A 17495-nucleotide genomic window follows, 5' to 3' on the forward strand; every position below is an offset into this window, starting at 1 on the left:
TTACAGTAGTAGATTACATTGTACAGTACAGAGGTCATATGAGATAGTTATAGATGAACTTGAAACTGAAAACATTATGTTTTGTTAGGGGGGTTGTGTCAATAGACCTTACTCGCATGAAGATGCGGAAGTAAATTTTACTTATTTGCATAACTGTGCATATGGATTGGTATTTTCTCTTAATGGTTTAGAATTTTTATTTTTTTGACTTTGTCAAATATTATTATAGTAGTAAACAAGTGTATGAATGATAATAGCATAGATAAAACATAGTCCCTGAGTAGATTTCCCATCCTTATGGAACAGCTGAAGCCAATTTTGTTAGTTCTGTCCGGTTTTCTGTAGATGTTGTGTTTTGTTTAAATTTGTTCCTATTATTTTAGGGTCAGTTTTTCATTATTTGTGTCTTACTGTTTGGTTATATAGCTAGTGGACGAGTTATTGTTTATGATTAGATAGTTTTATTTGGTTAAAAAAGGTTTAAATTACTGATATACCAATATACAAATTGTAAACAAAACACGACATCTACAGAAAACCTGACAGAACTAACAATAAAATTTGCTTCAGCTGCTCCATAAGGATGGGAAATCTTCTAAGAGACTATGTTATATCTATGATAATAGCAGAGGAGGATTACGTTGTCATGATGCGTTTTGGACGGCTAGAATTGGTAAAATGGTTTGCTGCTGGAGCCTAGTGCTCGTGCAAGATGGACGTAAAACAAATTCCTGTTACCATTTGAAATATATGACTTATACTCCGTATTGCATAGTGAACAGATAATAGAGTATAACTAAAACCTTTTACACGTTTCCTACTGTCAGAATCTGTACATCTCGTGTCACCTGGTTGTGAATGTGTCAATCAACGGCTAATCATGTACACTTGCAGGCGCTGGTGGGGCAGGAGCCGTGGTAGGCAGTGGAGGGGGTAGGATGCCGGGAGGGGTTGTACGAGTGTTTGCTGACTCCACCACAGACAAGATCACCCCCGGCAGCTTCATACCTTATTGCTCCATGGCACAGGCACAACTGTCCTTCCACGGACACAGAGACGCAGTCAAGTTCTTTGTAGCCGTGCCAGGTGAGTTGGAAATTCGTAATTTCACAAGTCAAAGAGTTATTTTGTCACAAGTTGTTTTGAAAGCAATAAAAAAAATTGTTTTAACAAGTTTATGTTCATGTAAAATTTTTGTTGATTGTTTTGTTTCACTGCTAGGCCCTAAAGTGACTCATTTCGGGCTCAGTTGTTTGCCAGCGAGACAAATCCGAGTGCAGAAACAGCTATCAAGCCCTGAAATGGGTTTTTGTGACAAGTTGTGAACTATATTTCTCACAATCACACAAGGCTTTTGTTTTAAATATACTAGTAATTTTCTTGGAAGTTTTCAGAGCATGATTTTTCAATTTATGTACAAGTCAGCTCTTTTAACAGTAAATTTCAAAATAAAATAGAAATCATATCTTAAACTGTAAATCACTCGTAACACTTTTCTATTTTTTCTTATAAACTAGTTTATTAGTGTTTTTTTTTTGTTTAAGACAGGAAAAGGTTTGTTTGGGACAAACAAAATGTTATGTTTTGAAGGATTGAAAATCAACAATTTTTGTAATGCTCTGTATAAAACTAGCTGTTTTTGAATTCAGAATGAAGAAATCATTGTTAACCAGGCGTTGATAATAATATGAAGTTGCCGTTTCATTCTGACAGTTATTTATAATTTACTTTTTCAACATTATTATAGTTTTTGTTAAGTACATTTTTTTGGTGTTCTATGTTTGGTAGAGCTATTCAGTATTCACAATGCTTAACTTATTGTGTGGTACACAACTTTGGGCACTGCTCTTTTGTTTGTTTGTGTGTGTGTGTTTTTTCCCAACATATTTTTCATATTTGTAGCACCAAAATAAACATGACATGTTATTAGGAGTAGGGATGGGCTGATTTTAATTCTCAATTTATTTCTAAAAAAGTGTCAATACTGATTTTGAAATCATGATCGTATTTCCTGTTGCTGGCAAAATTGTGAATTAATTATATTCAAATTCAATCAATCAATCAATCAATCAAAGTAGAATATGTTCCAAGAGAAAAATGGAAATACAAATTTTCTTATTTATTTTCAGGTTTGAAAATTCTTACTTTAAAGATTCAGTTACATTTTGAGTATAACTTATAGCCATTTATTATCATATATATTTTTTTATAAATCTTGCTCTTCAATTTCCCTAAATGTTAATCAATTTGATCTAGAATCGTAATCACATTTTCTTCGGAATTCTAAATAAAGTCAACATTTTAGTGTTGGAATCAAACAGTTTTGGAATCAGCCCACTTAAAAAAAATCCGTTAACAATAACATAAAATTAAATATTTTACCTATGTTTGCTTGGTTTTGTTTATAATCAAGAACCAAGTAGTACTTATATTGAAATATCCTCAATTGATGGGATTTAGTTAAAATTGCATCCAACCCGTTTCAAGATTTGATTAAAACATTTGGATTAAAAGAGTCAGCAAACATGTTTTTAGATAAGTAATGATGGATTTCCAACATTTCTAGAAGTATAGGTGTTTTAATTTTAAAGTGTTTGTTACTTGCGTCTTTGCACTTAACTTGTTAACTAATTCTGTTTTATCTTTGCATGCACTTATTTACAGCTAAAGGTAAGCAAATTCACTTACAATCTTGTTTTTATTAGCTTTTAGTTAGAATATAAGTAGCTCTGCTTCTTTTATTTTTTTAGTTTTTATTTCTGCATGTTGGGGTGTTAGAAATATGATAAAATTTTTATTGTTTTCATAAAATGTAGGCCTTATAATTATGTTGAATACAAAATTTTACTCAAATATAAATTACCATGCTCTGCAACTTGTATATAAATCATCAGACTTGCTATTTGAAATCAATTTAATGTTCAAAGTTTTATCTTTAAATACATAAAATTTTATAGGTAAGCCAGTTACTGTTCCTTTATTTAAAAAATCAAAATCCTGGCCTAGAACCTAACCTTACTCAAACTATAAGGTATTATGTTTAATCTATGGCATTTTCTCTTCTGTGCTTGTTTTTATATACATTTTCTGTACACCATTGATGAAGTAGACTATCTTCAAACTGTTTTCTGTCATTAGGCTGCGGAGGTCTGTCAGCTGCCTCAACGCAGGTTCCAGACTCTCCCACAGTCGACCACGCAGATCCTGATAAGCCCACCTCCATGCTGGTCATGTCCGGAGGCGAAGGATACATCGACTTCCGCATTGGTAACCACTCACACATACCTGTAGGCTTCATCGTCTGCCAAAGCCTCCAGATTATTGAAAATTGTGTAAATTCCTGCTTTGGTAGTCCTTTGAATTGCATTCAGCAACGGGTTTTGGCTCTAAATCGGATCCAAGGCTGTATATGGAGATCCTGTTTTAGTCATATTTATCAGATGAGTCATTCAATGAAAGAGGTGTTTTGTCTATTGATAACACATTTTACTTATTTATAGTGAGAAATATCTATATATTAATAACGCCATTGTATTTCTATGAGAAATCACAAATAAAGAGAATGTCTATTGTCTAAGAGGACTATAATGATTTCCATCTACATCCTGACGCAAAGTAGCTGCTGATCATTTTCATGGCCAATTTAAGGGACAGAAAGTAAATAAAATATTTGTCTAATAACACTTAAAAGTGTCTAATCAATTTTACGTGTTTTATAAAACGTATCTTTTATTTACCTTCCGTAAATTTAAAACACATACAATGCTGATCAAGAAGTTGTTTAATTTAAGGGATTACCATTTTTAGCAGGTATTTACGCCGTTTGTTATAGACTCTTCATAATCTTTTAAACTCCTTCTTTATTCCCTAAACCTCTTTTTTTCATTTATAATAGTTCTTAATGGTTTTGCTTTCATATCATAAGTATTTTTTTCTAGTTAAACCCTAGGCTTAATTTAGTTTGAAAGGTGTGTATGCATTTTTATTTTTCATTTATTCCCTTTTCAGATTTGTTTTATTTAACTTAACAACTTTTACTAGTTCCTTATTTAATGTTTTAAGATCGAATTTAACCAAACTTTACCTGTAATGTCTTTTATTACTGATTATTTTATTTTAATTTATTTTTTTACCTAAATTACTTTTTTTACCATAATAATATTAAATTTGGTTGCTTTTTGGTCAGGCATTTTATGATTAGCATTGAAATTAGTTTAATTTTAAAACATTTACTTTGGTAACAAGTTGAACTAAAACTCTATATCGAGGTATTTCAAGAATAGTTTTGCTCTTTCTATGTGAAATCATTTTTATCATTGTTTAAAAACATTCAATATTAGTTATAAATTTACCAAAAGTATTAAAAACCTCTTATATTTTAGGCAATCCGGATCATCAAAACTCAAATATTTCAAATGAAGTAGATCTCTTCCCCAAGCGTATGTATATTTATGAAATGTGTGTTTCTTCACAATTTGTTCAGAATACACTGAGTTGTAAATGTTCAAATACATGATTAGGGTGTTTAAATAATTACTTGCTCAGCACAGTTTTAATTTGTTTAGAAGAGTATTTGTAGAGAGAGGTGATTTGAATGTTTTAAATTTGAGTTTATACAAATGCTTTTTAACCCAGCTACTAATAAAGCATCACAGTTTATATAAAAAATTGCACCATCAATATAACAAGGTGCTGGTTTCATCATTTTTATCGTTAAATTTGGTTGTGGTTTTTAATAATATTTTTGGTGGAATTACAAAAATATAACCCTTTTTAACAGTTTTAGATTTTTACCTTATAAATAAGAAAATTTAATTTTGTTAATAGCACTAAAGTGATTGTATCATTCAACTATGGTCTTTCAATGACAAATTAACTCTAGAAATTGAAAAGTCAATTGTTTTATCTAGTTTTGATTATATAATGCTATTGTTTATTTGGCAAATTAAACTATTTAAAAATATTAAAATAAAATTATAATCTGCACACACCTTAACCAGATATGTTTAAGATCAAAATACTAAAAATTATTTCACTTTTTATATTATTAATTCAGTATTTTAAAACTTAGAAAACTATAACTATTTTTAAAGTCTAACTTTTATCTGTTCTACATTCAAATCACTAATCCTTTTGGATTTCTCTCATGTTGTCAAATAAGTGTTAAAACTAGCGATAGTATAAATACATATACAAGCTTAATTTTTACATTTTTTGAAATTTTGTGGTGGGGCTTTAATATTTTACATAGTACTAATCTATGGGATCATACTAATGCTTCTATATTTGAAATTCAAACATTTTTGTTCCTAAAAAATTTTAGTTACAATTTTAAATTATTATAAAACATGATGGTAAACAGAAAACACTCAGATCAATAGTTTCTTTTCTGAAGCTTACTTTTCTGGGATTTCGTTGATTTATGCGCTTTATTTACTACTACCTCTACTTTCCAAATCCCAATATTTAGTTTTTACTTGATTATTTAATCGTTTTATTTTCCCTTTTACTTTAGTTTTTCTTTTTCCCAGCTTGGTTATTGTTTGTTGTGTTGTGTGTGGAGTGAGGCGTGAGAGTGGTTGTGTTTACAGTGGATGACGCTGAGGAAGCAGAAGACACGGCCTCACATCTCATTGTTTGGCAGTTGATGCCGCGGTACGAACATTCACTCATCGCTTACAGTCCGTCTATAATGCAACCACACTTTCCACTAATCACAAAACTTTGCAGGGTTAATTTATGTTCTGAATTGTTGAAAATATTCTTTTTGTTCGTAATTTTCTACGCCATCGGCGATTTTTTACTTTTTTTAAGCTGTCTAAACCCTTTATTACAAAAATATAAGGAGGCAGATTTTATTTTACCACCGTCAAATAGTCTCTCGATTATTCAGTTGAATCAGCTTGCCTGATTAGTTGTGAAGGCAACATTTTAAAAGCTTGCAACTTTGTCAAAACATTACCGTTTTGAAAATGTTACTTTTGCAATGAAACATGTTAATTGATTCAATTGAATAATCATGGAACTATTTGTCAGAGACAAAGTCAAACAAGTTCTTGCCTTTACAAAAAGGTCCAGGGGCCAGAAATACAAATTTTGACAAGATTTTAAGTTGATGGCACATTTTTTTGGAGTGAAGTTTATATTTACGGCTTGTCAAGTCTTTATTTGATGAACATAAGTAGGGCTTTACAAAGGCACTAATTTTGATCTTCATACCTAGGCTTTTGCAGACGGTGTCAGTTTCCATATAATTTTTTTTTATATTTTTTATAGATTGGTTTTTTACTTGATTCTAATCAGATTACCATACTCAATGTCTTTCATCTTAAGGTTAGTGCTTACTTCGTAATTATTGCATTTATGTTGCGTAACAACCTTAAAAATTCATTTTTAAACATTGTTTGTCGAGATCCTTTTTCTACTGGTTTTAGTATGAGCATAGTTTTTATCCTAAAATTTCAGAACATAAATCAACTTTCTTTCTGTTTTAACTATTAATAAAGTATGTGTAGCTCTGTTAGGTTGGACAGATTTTCAGACCTTGTATTTGTTTATGTCTGATGGAAGTACATCCTTGATATTTTTTACTATTTTATCATTTGGATCTTATTTTATTTCAAAATAACTCTAAGATTTAAAATGTTACTAACAGCTGTGATGGTTTAATGCAAGTCAGTTATGTGGTGTGTCAACTGCATTGGTTACTAATCAACTAAGAAGTTAATTTGAGTCATGAGTATTAGTTTAACCCTTTGGGTGCCAGAAATTTATTTTGGTACTTTTCCAAAAAGTGCCAGAGTTTTTTTACTAGGTGTGTCTGAAAGTGCCAGGCTTTCTGTGGGGAGGAAGCGTAGTGCGCAAGAATAAAAATTGGTAAAACTATAAATTTTTATCCCAAAAGTGCCATGGAACGATATATAGTGCCTCGAAAATATGAGAAATCGATTGAAATCATTGTTTTTTATAATAACAACCGAGTCCCCCGATATGCCCATTATAACTCACATGATTGAAAGTCGCGCCGGCCTGATATATTGTTGCAATGTATTTTTCGGTAAGACTACAGACATTGATATATCGTTGTGAAGTATCTTTCAGATGTGTTGTGCAAAACGATATATCATTGCATGGCACTCAACGGGTTAACTAAACTTGGTGGTTGGTTGGTCATTGTTTTAGAATCAACTTTTATAAATTTAATTTTAACCATTTTTGCGAATTTCCCTTATAGGAATAAGCTATTGCCGTTGGTCTCAAGGCGAGACCCGGACACGGGACTGATTTACTTTTTCGTTTTGATGTCCCTAGAAGGGGGAAGCACCTCAGAATTTTTAAAGCCAAAGGGGTAAAGCCCTCGGTCAGTATCTAAGCGTGAATATAGTCTTAAACGGATCCTTGATATAGTAGTTATTTTTTGGTAAACTTTAAGCCCACTCAGTTCAGTGGCTTTTGCGCCAGTTAGTAACACACATACAGACATGGACCATTAGATATATATATATATATATATATGTACGTTAGCCAATAACTCAAGTAAAAATTACCCTATTTTAATGAAATTTTTCACAGACATGTAAACCTACTATATTCACTACTATAACTATAAGGCACTATCGGACTACGGGATCAGGGTTTCATGGGGGGTTTTATGGGGTAAATATTGGTTTGAAGTGGATGATACAGCACACAATCAATTAATTGTTGCCTGTCCACTGTCCACAAATACTTCTTGTATTCTTGAAGTAAGATTTAACACTTTTGTTCTAACATAAGGTTGCATTATTGACCCAACTCCTAAGGTGTAGGCTGATAACTTGATCAACTACTGTAGCTAGCGCTTGGTGATGGGTTTGGTGGTGGAGGTTAGAAATACAATTAACTAGAGTTAATCTTATATCCAAGGAAATGCAAGGCTACTATACCAGGTTAATATACCAAGGTGGATATCGCCTAACAGGTGTAGGAAAGTTAAAAGTTCATTTTTTGAGGATTTCAATTTTTATGTCTACCTAATAATAATTTACTAAGTTATTACCATGTCACACAGTTAATAATTATAGAAGTTGATGATTTGTCTTAATCACAAATCCCGCCATCTAAGTTTGCAATGCATATAACTAACATAATTGTAAATCTTAACTATTATTATTTATTATTTTTAGTTCAGTTTGTTTTCTTAAAGTTACGTTGCTTTTTGTATATAAACTTTTTAATTAGGATAATAGCTTCTCACAATGTAAAATATTAAATCCACATAAATCCCCAACGAATATGGTATCTGTCGTGAAACACATGACATAGTTCCACTATTAAAGTTGCTGTCAAGAACTTTCTTCTAAACACTCGGTGACATAAAGGTAATTTTTCCTAAGCATTATTGTTAAATATTGCAGGGTTTGCTATGAAATTCTAAGTTTCAGGAACTTTGTAATTCTCATTTACCATTAGTTTGCCTTAGCTCCTGACAATACAGTTTGATGTACATCCGATGTCACACTACGTGGTGAAATGTACATTTTATATACAGTGTCTTCAGGAACTAAGGCCAACTGAATGTAAATAAATAATAAATTTGACAGGGAGTAGTGCAATTAATCATTAACCCATACATACCGTTTTAATCACAAACTACAAAATATTTGACTGGCTCATATATTTTGATCGGTACTATCACAGCCCTGTGTTTTTGGTAGGTGACGGAGAAGAAGGGGAAGAAGAGGTAGCAGAAGATCCTCAAAATCAGCTGATGCAACTCAACAAAGTGGAGAAAAGTCACCTGATCGTGTGGCAAGTAACTCTTCCTCACTGAGAACGCGACTAAATCAAAGGAAAAACACACCGATCAATCTAGAGTCCTGCAGAGGGAATCAGTTTGATCATTTACTGAAATCATGTGTAGCTTTACATTCATCAATCAATTTTAATTTGTCAATAATTGTAAATAACAGAAACATCGGGTGATATGCAAGATGCTCCGTAGTAAAACTAAACGTGTTATTATTTATTATGTTGGTTTATTTTGTTATAGAAAATATATTGTGGATATTATTAATTTTAATTGTAATTGTTCTTATTTATTAATGCAATATATTGTATATATGTTTTTAGAGTTACTTTTAAAGTTGGTATTTTTTATTTATACTGAAAATATTTGTGGATCAATTAGTCAACAAAGTGTTAGTATGTTTGTTTTTTGATTGAACAATGATGTTTTCAATGAATTTTTGTTCGTGGAGATTGTCATAGTTAAGATGCCTAGTTTGTTATTAAATAAAAAAATTGTATGTTACGAAATTAACGATACTCAAATACAAATACATACATTTTGTATACAGTCAGCCATTAGACAACAGCTGTGTTAATTGGTGTCGTGCAATGTAAAATATAAACATTGCATATTTGTATGTAAAAGCTTGAGCACAGTGTACATTACAAATGTATAAACATTTAGTAGTTTTGTAACTCGAGGTTTGATTAGTTATAGATTAAGTTTGTCCAATTGTTTTTATAGTAGTTTTTTTTCTGTACTAAATTATAAATTCACCTTTTTAAAAACAGTAACAATAGTAATCCTTAGTAACAAATTTTACGTATACCAAGTTAATGTTATGCTTGCAGTATGCTCAAGGTAGAGGCTCTTTAAACAGTTTTATAACATTTACCAAGATTTAACCTTTTAATTGTGATAATGATGTACCTTGCTTGGTATGATTTTAAGGATTCGCCAAAGACATAATGTTTACTTTTACTTATGTAAGCAGTCCTTATATAGATTGTACAAATAAATGAATTTTTAACAAAATATGTTCACTTTACCCTGCGTTAAAATAGCTTAAGCGGTTGTGTCAATTGGAAAGGTGAGCGGGAAAACTCTTGGGCAAAAACTCTCCCCTACCACCATCGCTATTGTTATTTTATTAAGTTATTTCAATGATTAATTGCCATTGGATTAATTTAATACCATTAGCGTCTAGAGGAGTGACTACCAGACCAGTGTTGTTGGGAGTCTCTCCCTCATTCCTCCCACACGTCATCCTAAGGGCCGGCATGCACTATCTCTACCACGACTCCCTCTGATCGGATACGACCAGTTTTATAATAGGAATAAATGGGCCAAAAATCTGTAGTTTTAAAATTCCCATGTTATTCTTAAGGAGAATAATTCAACTGTTGTAGTTTGCTTATTTATGAACATAAGTTAATCAAATTTGGAAAATACATTAATTTCTTACTAAACTACAGTATTAACATTTTACAACAAAAAAACACTTTATTATCCTCCCTGTTGCAGCAAACCTAAGTACTCGTTAAACTAATTCTATTGAAATAGGGAATAAATGTGATATTTTTAAGGAGACATTTTATTGTGAATCCAATCAGGTAAATGGAAATTTGCTAAGTCTGCAGGTTTGCTGCGAGGGTATTTAAATTGTATCATGGTTCAAGTCGCTATTATTAAAATAGGTACTGTACAAACTATAATTTTTTTAGCATATGCACAATGTGCTTCATAATCAATGGTTGGAATTAACCACTCTTTATAGCTCAGTGACTCTAATAGCATTGGCTTTATAAAGTCAATGCTAATAGGGTAGAAGAGGAAGAAGAACAATGATGAGCTGAATAATACTTCTTTTTTTTATAACAATTTATTAACCGATCAGCATTACATTGCTTTACAGGTTAGGTATAATATAAGAAAAATATAGCATTATTAATTACATTAACATAGGCAGAGGTCAGCAGCTAGCCGCTCAGGCACTTATTTTCACTGTTTTAGCGGGTCGGACTGTAAAGGCGCTGTCCACCTATGAAACACGAATAAGAAAAAATGGTTATAATAAAACATCTTGAGGCAATCTGGGTTTTAGTCGGAGTCTATGGATTTCAGAAGGTTGGCCTGTGTTATAAAATCCAATGCTGCTGGTTAATGGATGTTTTTCAAATAATTTTGATGTAATTTTCTTAATGAAATCTTCTATAAGTTTGATTCCCAGTTCAAAATGTATTTGACGGGTTCGAAAATACCAGGGACATTTTAGAATTATCCTTAAAACTTTATTTTGAAACGTTTGCAGATTACGAATCGAGCTTGATGAAGCAATTAATTCCCTATACCGGGCGGGCGTACAACAATAGTGGACGTAGAAGTGTTTTGTATAGAAGGATTCAATTTTTAATAGACATACATGATTTTTTGTTGATTAAAGGAAACAATTTTGATAATCTGCCATAAGCCAAATTTAATTTTTTATTAATATGAAATTTCCAATTTAACTTTCAGTCGAAGTACACCAATATATTATTGCTATTATTGGTATTTTATTGCTTGGTCAGGAGGGTTCCATGCAATCTGTTCTTCTAGAATTTCTAAATTTGGAGGCTGACGGTTTTCGGAGGGTAAAAATCTTAGCTTCATAATCCTGGAAAGACAGACATATGTCATGCTATGCCTATGCCTGTCAGCTGTATGTATGTATACAGAAAACAGCTGTTATAGTATTGAATATTCATCAACAAACTGAAGGTAACCTAACCATCAAACCAAACATTACTAAACTTAAACTAACGATAGTAAAATAAATACCCCCGCCGCAGCAAACCTGCAGACTAAGCGAATTTCAGCTTGTCTGATTACATATTTACTAAAATATTTCCATAAATAAGATAAATAATACTTAACGAGTGCTTAGGTTTGCTGCTACGGGGAAGGTAAACAGTGTTTTCAGACCAAACGTCAATAGTATGAAATAAATAAATTTGCCAATTTTTATCAACATATATCCATAAACAAGTAAACTACAACAGATTTCATTTTTTTATAAGAATATCATGGGAATTTTAAATTTACACTTTTATGAATTTTCTCCATAACCATAAGGCATACAACAATGCTTTAATATATTAAATTAATTTTTTTAAGCTCTATAAGATGGTTGGGAAAGAAATTCCAAAATTTTATGTTTTTAGGGTTAACCCCATAAACCCCCGTTCCCATGGTCCGATCATGCTAGTTCGCCAACTCGTTCAAATAAATTTAGGTTTACACTTTTATTCCAATTTTCGTCAAAACCGGATAATTTTTGTTCGAGTTACCGTGCTAACAGACACACACACACACACGCACACACACATATATATACAGGGTGTTTTTTTTTAAACTTGCATCTTTATTTATGTAAAAACCTCAATAGATAGAAATATGCAGTTGGCGGGAATCATCTGTTGACGTAGGGGGCACAATTTTTTTTAATTCAACGTTACATTCACATTCCCCCCTTCCCACAACTTAATTTTTTTTAAATAGCAAGGTACCCCTTGTGACATATCAAATGAAAGAGCATAAAAAAAGAAAATGTTGGATGAACAAAAATGAAAATCGGTTCATAAATTTGTGAGATATTCCCCCCCTCCACCCCCCGGAACTTAATTTTTTTAATAGCAAGGTACCCCTTTTGACATATCAAATGAAAGAGCATGAAAAAAGAAAATTTTTGGTGAAAAAAAAATTAAAATCGGCTCATGAATTTGTGAGATAATCCCCCCCTTTTTCCCCTACCCATAACTTTTTTTAATAGCAAGGTACCCCCCCCTTGTGACATATCAAATGAAAAATAAATTTCACCAAACATTTTATTTTTTCATGCTCTTTCATTTGATATGTCACAAGGGGTACCTTGCTATTAAAAAAAATTAAGTTCCGGGGAGAGGGGGGGAAAATATCTCACAAATTTATGAACTGATTAAAAATTTTTTTTTCAACAAACATTTTCTTTTTTCATGGTATTTTATTTGATATGTCACAAGGGGTACCTTGCTGTTAAAAAAAATTAAGTTGGGGGCAAGGGGGGAAAGGGGTGGAATGTAAATGTAACGTTGAATTCAAAACAATTGGGCCCCCTACGTCAATAGATGATTCCCGCAAACTGCATATCTCTATCTATTGCTGTTTTTACATAAATAAAGATGCAAGTTTTTAAAAAAACACCCTTATATATGAATTTGAACGGATGGTGTTATAGGCCTCTGGGCACCTCGAAACAAAAAAGTAAATCGGTTCCGAGTCCAGGTCTTACCATGAGACCTTCCCTATATATCTAATTCTGTAAGCCCAAAATTTTACAATGAAATTGTCAGCGAATGGGAGGAAGTAGAAAGCTGGGACAGGTCTCATTTTAAAGGTCTGGGCATGAAATTTTTGGGGAAATTATTCATTTTTCTTAATTATGCACCAAAAGGCTACGGAATAAATTTATTCACATTTAAATAGCATGGGAACCCAAGGTCATGTATGCTTTGTTTGTTTTACTTTAAAACATGTGGTTTTAGTTTATTTAAAGACATTTACAAATTACATGGTAATTTGTAATATGTATACTACTGTATTATAAAGCTGAAATAGACTTTTTTACAATTTTAAGGATCTGAAATTAGTTAATGCAGTGTGATTGGTTGTGTTAAGTATGTCTGAAAAAAGTTAGAAGGAATTACTGGAGTAGGCAAAGGGAGCATATTTTCCATGCCAAAAACCAGGGCCGGTTCTAGGAATTTTTCAGAGCTAAGCGAACACCTGAATCAGCGCCACTTCCCAGACAGCACACTTTATCCCAGGGACATCCCATAGTAGTCCCCTATGTCCTGAGAATGTCTCGGGATATGTACGCTATCCTCAGGATATCCCGCAAAATCCCGGGACAAGTACAAAATCCACAGGATATCCTACAAGATAACGTAATGTCCCGGGATTTGTAAGTTAACCTCAGGATATCCTGTAAAGTCCCGGGATATGTAAGAATGCCATAGGATATCCCAGAATGTCCCATGACATCCCGGGACATTTACAAAATCCACTGGATATCCTGTAATGTCCCGGTAACAAACTGAAGAACAAAATACTACCACTGATGAAATGTATATCTAAATTTAAATGTTCAACAAGGCCAATGTATAATAATTGTTTTTTTTTTCACTAGCGCTTTCAGAAACTTGGTTTCCATCTTCAGGCTGTGTTTACACTAGTACAAAAAGTAAATATTTACTGAATAAATTAATTTTAAACAAAGTAAAAACAGATGATTTAAAGGATATTGGAAAAATAAAAAATAATATTAGAAAAATTAATCTTTTGAATTTTGCATATATTACAGTGTTGTTCTTGATGTAAATATTTTCAGTAATTCCGAATTTATAATTGGGCCGTCTTCATTATTTAACAAACAATTTTGGTCTGTTTTTTTTTCTAAAAATAAGATTCCCACGCATTAAGATGTTGAGGTTTAATAATTTGTTTTAAAAGTCTAAGGTTTCCCAGATTGAAAATATGTCTTGTTAATACTATGGCTAGCGAGGGCTGACTTAACTTTACTGACATATTACTACCACTGAGTTCAGGAAAACTAGAGTTCTATCAAAGTTGTGTGAAATGTGAATTTAATTCTAACTTTAAATTAATAAAACAATCAAAAACTAATTTTAATCATATAACAATCAATTTTAACAGTGCTAATCTAATGGTAATTAAATAATCTATATTCAAATACCAAAAAACAATTCAACTACTTGAGGCCTAAACAGATTAACAGAATCATATTATATACTGTAGTATCAAAAGTATTTTAAGTATTGCGACCATTGCAACTGTTGGCTACTCTTTCACCACTTGAAAACACCCATAATCATCAAGCGCAGATAGCTCAGGAGGTAAGGTAAGAGGCACATAAGGCGAAGGTACCAAGTTCAAGACCCGTCTGGGCCAAAAACTTTTTTCTCGTTTTTTTCTTCAAAATTTGTGTATATTAACTATTTAATCAATTTACTAAACTTATGATTAAGATTTTCATACTAAATCTATATTATTTTGTGTTTTTTATGTTCAGGCCCAGACCACACTTTATCCCAGGGACATCCCATGGTAGTCCCATATGTCCTGAGAATGTCCTGAGGACTACCCTGGGATGACCTCGGATGTCCCACGGATATGCTGTGAGCTTATCCGTAGGACATCCCCGGGCGGGGACATTACGCATTCCTGTGGATATCCTGGGATATCCCGGGTTGACCGTAGGACCATTATGGGATATCTTGCATATCCTGTCGCAATATCCGTGGGATGTCCTGAGGAGAAAGTGTGCTGTCTGGGAGAATCCCCCCCCCCCCAAACCCATGAACCGTAACCCATAACTTAACCGTATTTGTGAATTTTTCCCAATAATTTTGGGAAGAATTTTTTCTAAAGTTTAGGTAGAAGAATACTTACTTGCAATAAAAGGCTGTTTATTATTCGCAGAAATGTGACATTTATACACTTTTACTCATCATATAAACTATAGCAAAACCAAGGACACACTAAAAAAAAACAGGCCGTAATGTAATGCTCGTCAAGCATGACGTCACGATAGAAGACGGCAATGACGTAATGTTTGCCGTTTGTGATCAGCTGCTTGTTTTAATCTTTCCTTGGCAAATAAATAAATAAATACCTACGTCATTGCCGTCTTCTATCGTGACTTCTTTGGGCTGACTGGACTCGCCACCAGGGGCCCATTTCATAATAAACTACAAGTTACAACTTGTAACTTGTAATTTCCATTAGATTTGCATTGGGCGATCCGCTGATTTACTAATAATATTAGTTTGTACTTTATTATGAAATGTGCCCCAGATGTTTTCTACAAAAGTCTACTCATTGATTTGGCTTTTTTTTCTTCCTCTTCCAAATTCGCCTTACGCTTTCTATGATAAGTGCCAGACGGTTTTTTTTCTGCCATTGTTTTCATAGTTTCGGCTCGCAATATGTTTTACTCACTCATTCAGTTTATACTTTCTTTTTATTTAATGTGCTAATTATAAATTAAACTTAAAACACTCGTAATAATTCGCTTATCAACAATCATGAATCAAAACAATGCCAATACGATACCGATACGGTATAGGCCTACGCACCTACGTATACAACTAAAAGAGTGCAATACAACGTAGTGCTCTGCTCTAGGATCAGAGGCAGAAAGGAGTGAGGGGAAGTTGTCTGTGTTCTGATTGTGACAAGTGGCGCTGCGCGCTTGCTTATCTCGAGCATGAGTGATTCGTGAAATGAAACCCAAAGGTGCCGCGCTGGCGCTGACGCTGCCGACTGCCAAGCGTCAGCTCAGTTCAAATCGAAACTGAAAATGGCATTGAGTCCTTGAGTTGTAGTGCTGTACAAATATACAAAATTTTCAAAAGCTGTTGGTACAAACAGAATAAATGCCTTTATTGTGGTGCTTTGAATACTTGAACTCTGAGCAAAAATAAACAAAATTACGTTGTTCACGTAAAAAAAATGTTCCGTTGGCGCCACGGCGCCACTTTTTCGTGGCGCCATATGCGGCCGCGTAGTTCGCGTATGGGTTAAACCGGCCCTGCCAAAAACCAAACTAATATCTACGGATCCTAATATGCCGTTTAAGTTTACAAGGATTCAATTCCCATTGCGATTAGCTTTCGCTATTACTATAAATAAAGCGCAAGGCCAAACCTTCACAAAAGTTGGCATTTATTTGAAAAAACCCAGTGTTTACCCAGTGGCCAGCTTTATGTTGCTTTTAGCCGGTAAAGCGGTCAGATTATGTTAAAATACTACCAAATAAAGACCATGGAATCTACTAATATATGGATAGGTACTGTAAAACAGAGAGATTTTGCATTTTACAATTTGGAGGATGACCCATTATCTCTATGTGTTTTTTCAAAGTGAATTTGTCTATATTCAACGAATTTTATATGTATTTAATTAATAATCATGAAGAATACTATTGAAAATGTTGTTTAGCTGTATTATGATCAGAAAGTTTAAATTATAAACACACCGCATAAACAGTCCTTTGGAATTTTTATTTCAAACAGAGCAGACATCAAAATGCATTACATGCATTAAACACACACACACACACACGTGCATTAATGCATGTGGTATTATACAGCTATGTAATAACTATCATACATATTATAACATATAAAAATGTTAAACAATTTTTCAAGATAGTGTAACCCATGAGACTAATAATTTGTACAAAATAATTATCATTCAACTAGAATATATATATATATATACATATTAAAAAACATATACATATATATATACATAAAAAAAAGAAAGAGGTTATGGTAAAAATGACTTGATAATGGACATAGTTCGATCCGAAACATGTCGTCATGAAAAATAAAATAATTACTAAAAGGGTACTTTGTTATATATGTTTTTGATTTTTATTATATAAGTGTGTAGCCCTAAAATGCAAGAAAATAATATATACATATATATAGGGGCTATTGCCCCTACAAGCCACTAGTATATGGGAAATTCGCCAAGTCAGTCGATCAGTCTACTTGCTCTTGCCGAAACCAATTAGTGGACGTCGCTCGCACAGTCGCACAGTACGTGAAACCATTGACTTTATATCTCTACGTGTAGATATATAAAGTCAATGGTGAAACACTGAGGCCGAGTCATATTA

General features: G+C 32.7%; 1 protein-coding gene across 14 annotated transcripts in view; it reads left to right on the forward strand.

The window, feature by feature from the left end:
- The window catches only part of LOC128996056 (C-Jun-amino-terminal kinase-interacting protein 4-like), a 63729-nt gene extending 53924 nt beyond the window's left edge, over positions 1–9805 (forward strand). For 9 of the 14 annotated variants that reach the window (XM_054421193.1, XM_054421195.1, XM_054421194.1 and 6 more), the window contains 4 exons: positions 895–1086; positions 3139–3267; positions 4383–4439; positions 8697–9805. In XM_054421193.1, the coding sequence (XP_054277168.1) occupies positions 895–1086; positions 3139–3267; positions 4383–4439; positions 8697–8812 (494 nt within the window). In that variant the 3' untranslated portion in view covers positions 8813–9805. Of the gene's footprint in view, positions 1–894; positions 1087–3138; positions 3268–4382; positions 4440–5591; positions 5656–8696 lie in introns of all 14 variants that reach the window. The other 5 variants (XM_054421204.1, XM_054421205.1, XM_054421206.1 and 2 more) reach the window with 3 other exon arrangements.
- The last annotated feature ends 7690 nt before the right edge of the window (positions 9806–17495 follow it).

The sequence above is a fragment of the Macrosteles quadrilineatus genome, unplaced genomic scaffold, assembly GCF_028750875.1.
Source record: "Macrosteles quadrilineatus isolate MER2022 unplaced genomic scaffold, UCM_ALF_1.0 Scaffold_5__1_contigs__length_97177068, whole genome shotgun sequence".
In the NCBI taxonomy this organism is placed as follows: domain Eukaryota; kingdom Metazoa; phylum Arthropoda; class Insecta; order Hemiptera; family Cicadellidae; genus Macrosteles; species Macrosteles quadrilineatus.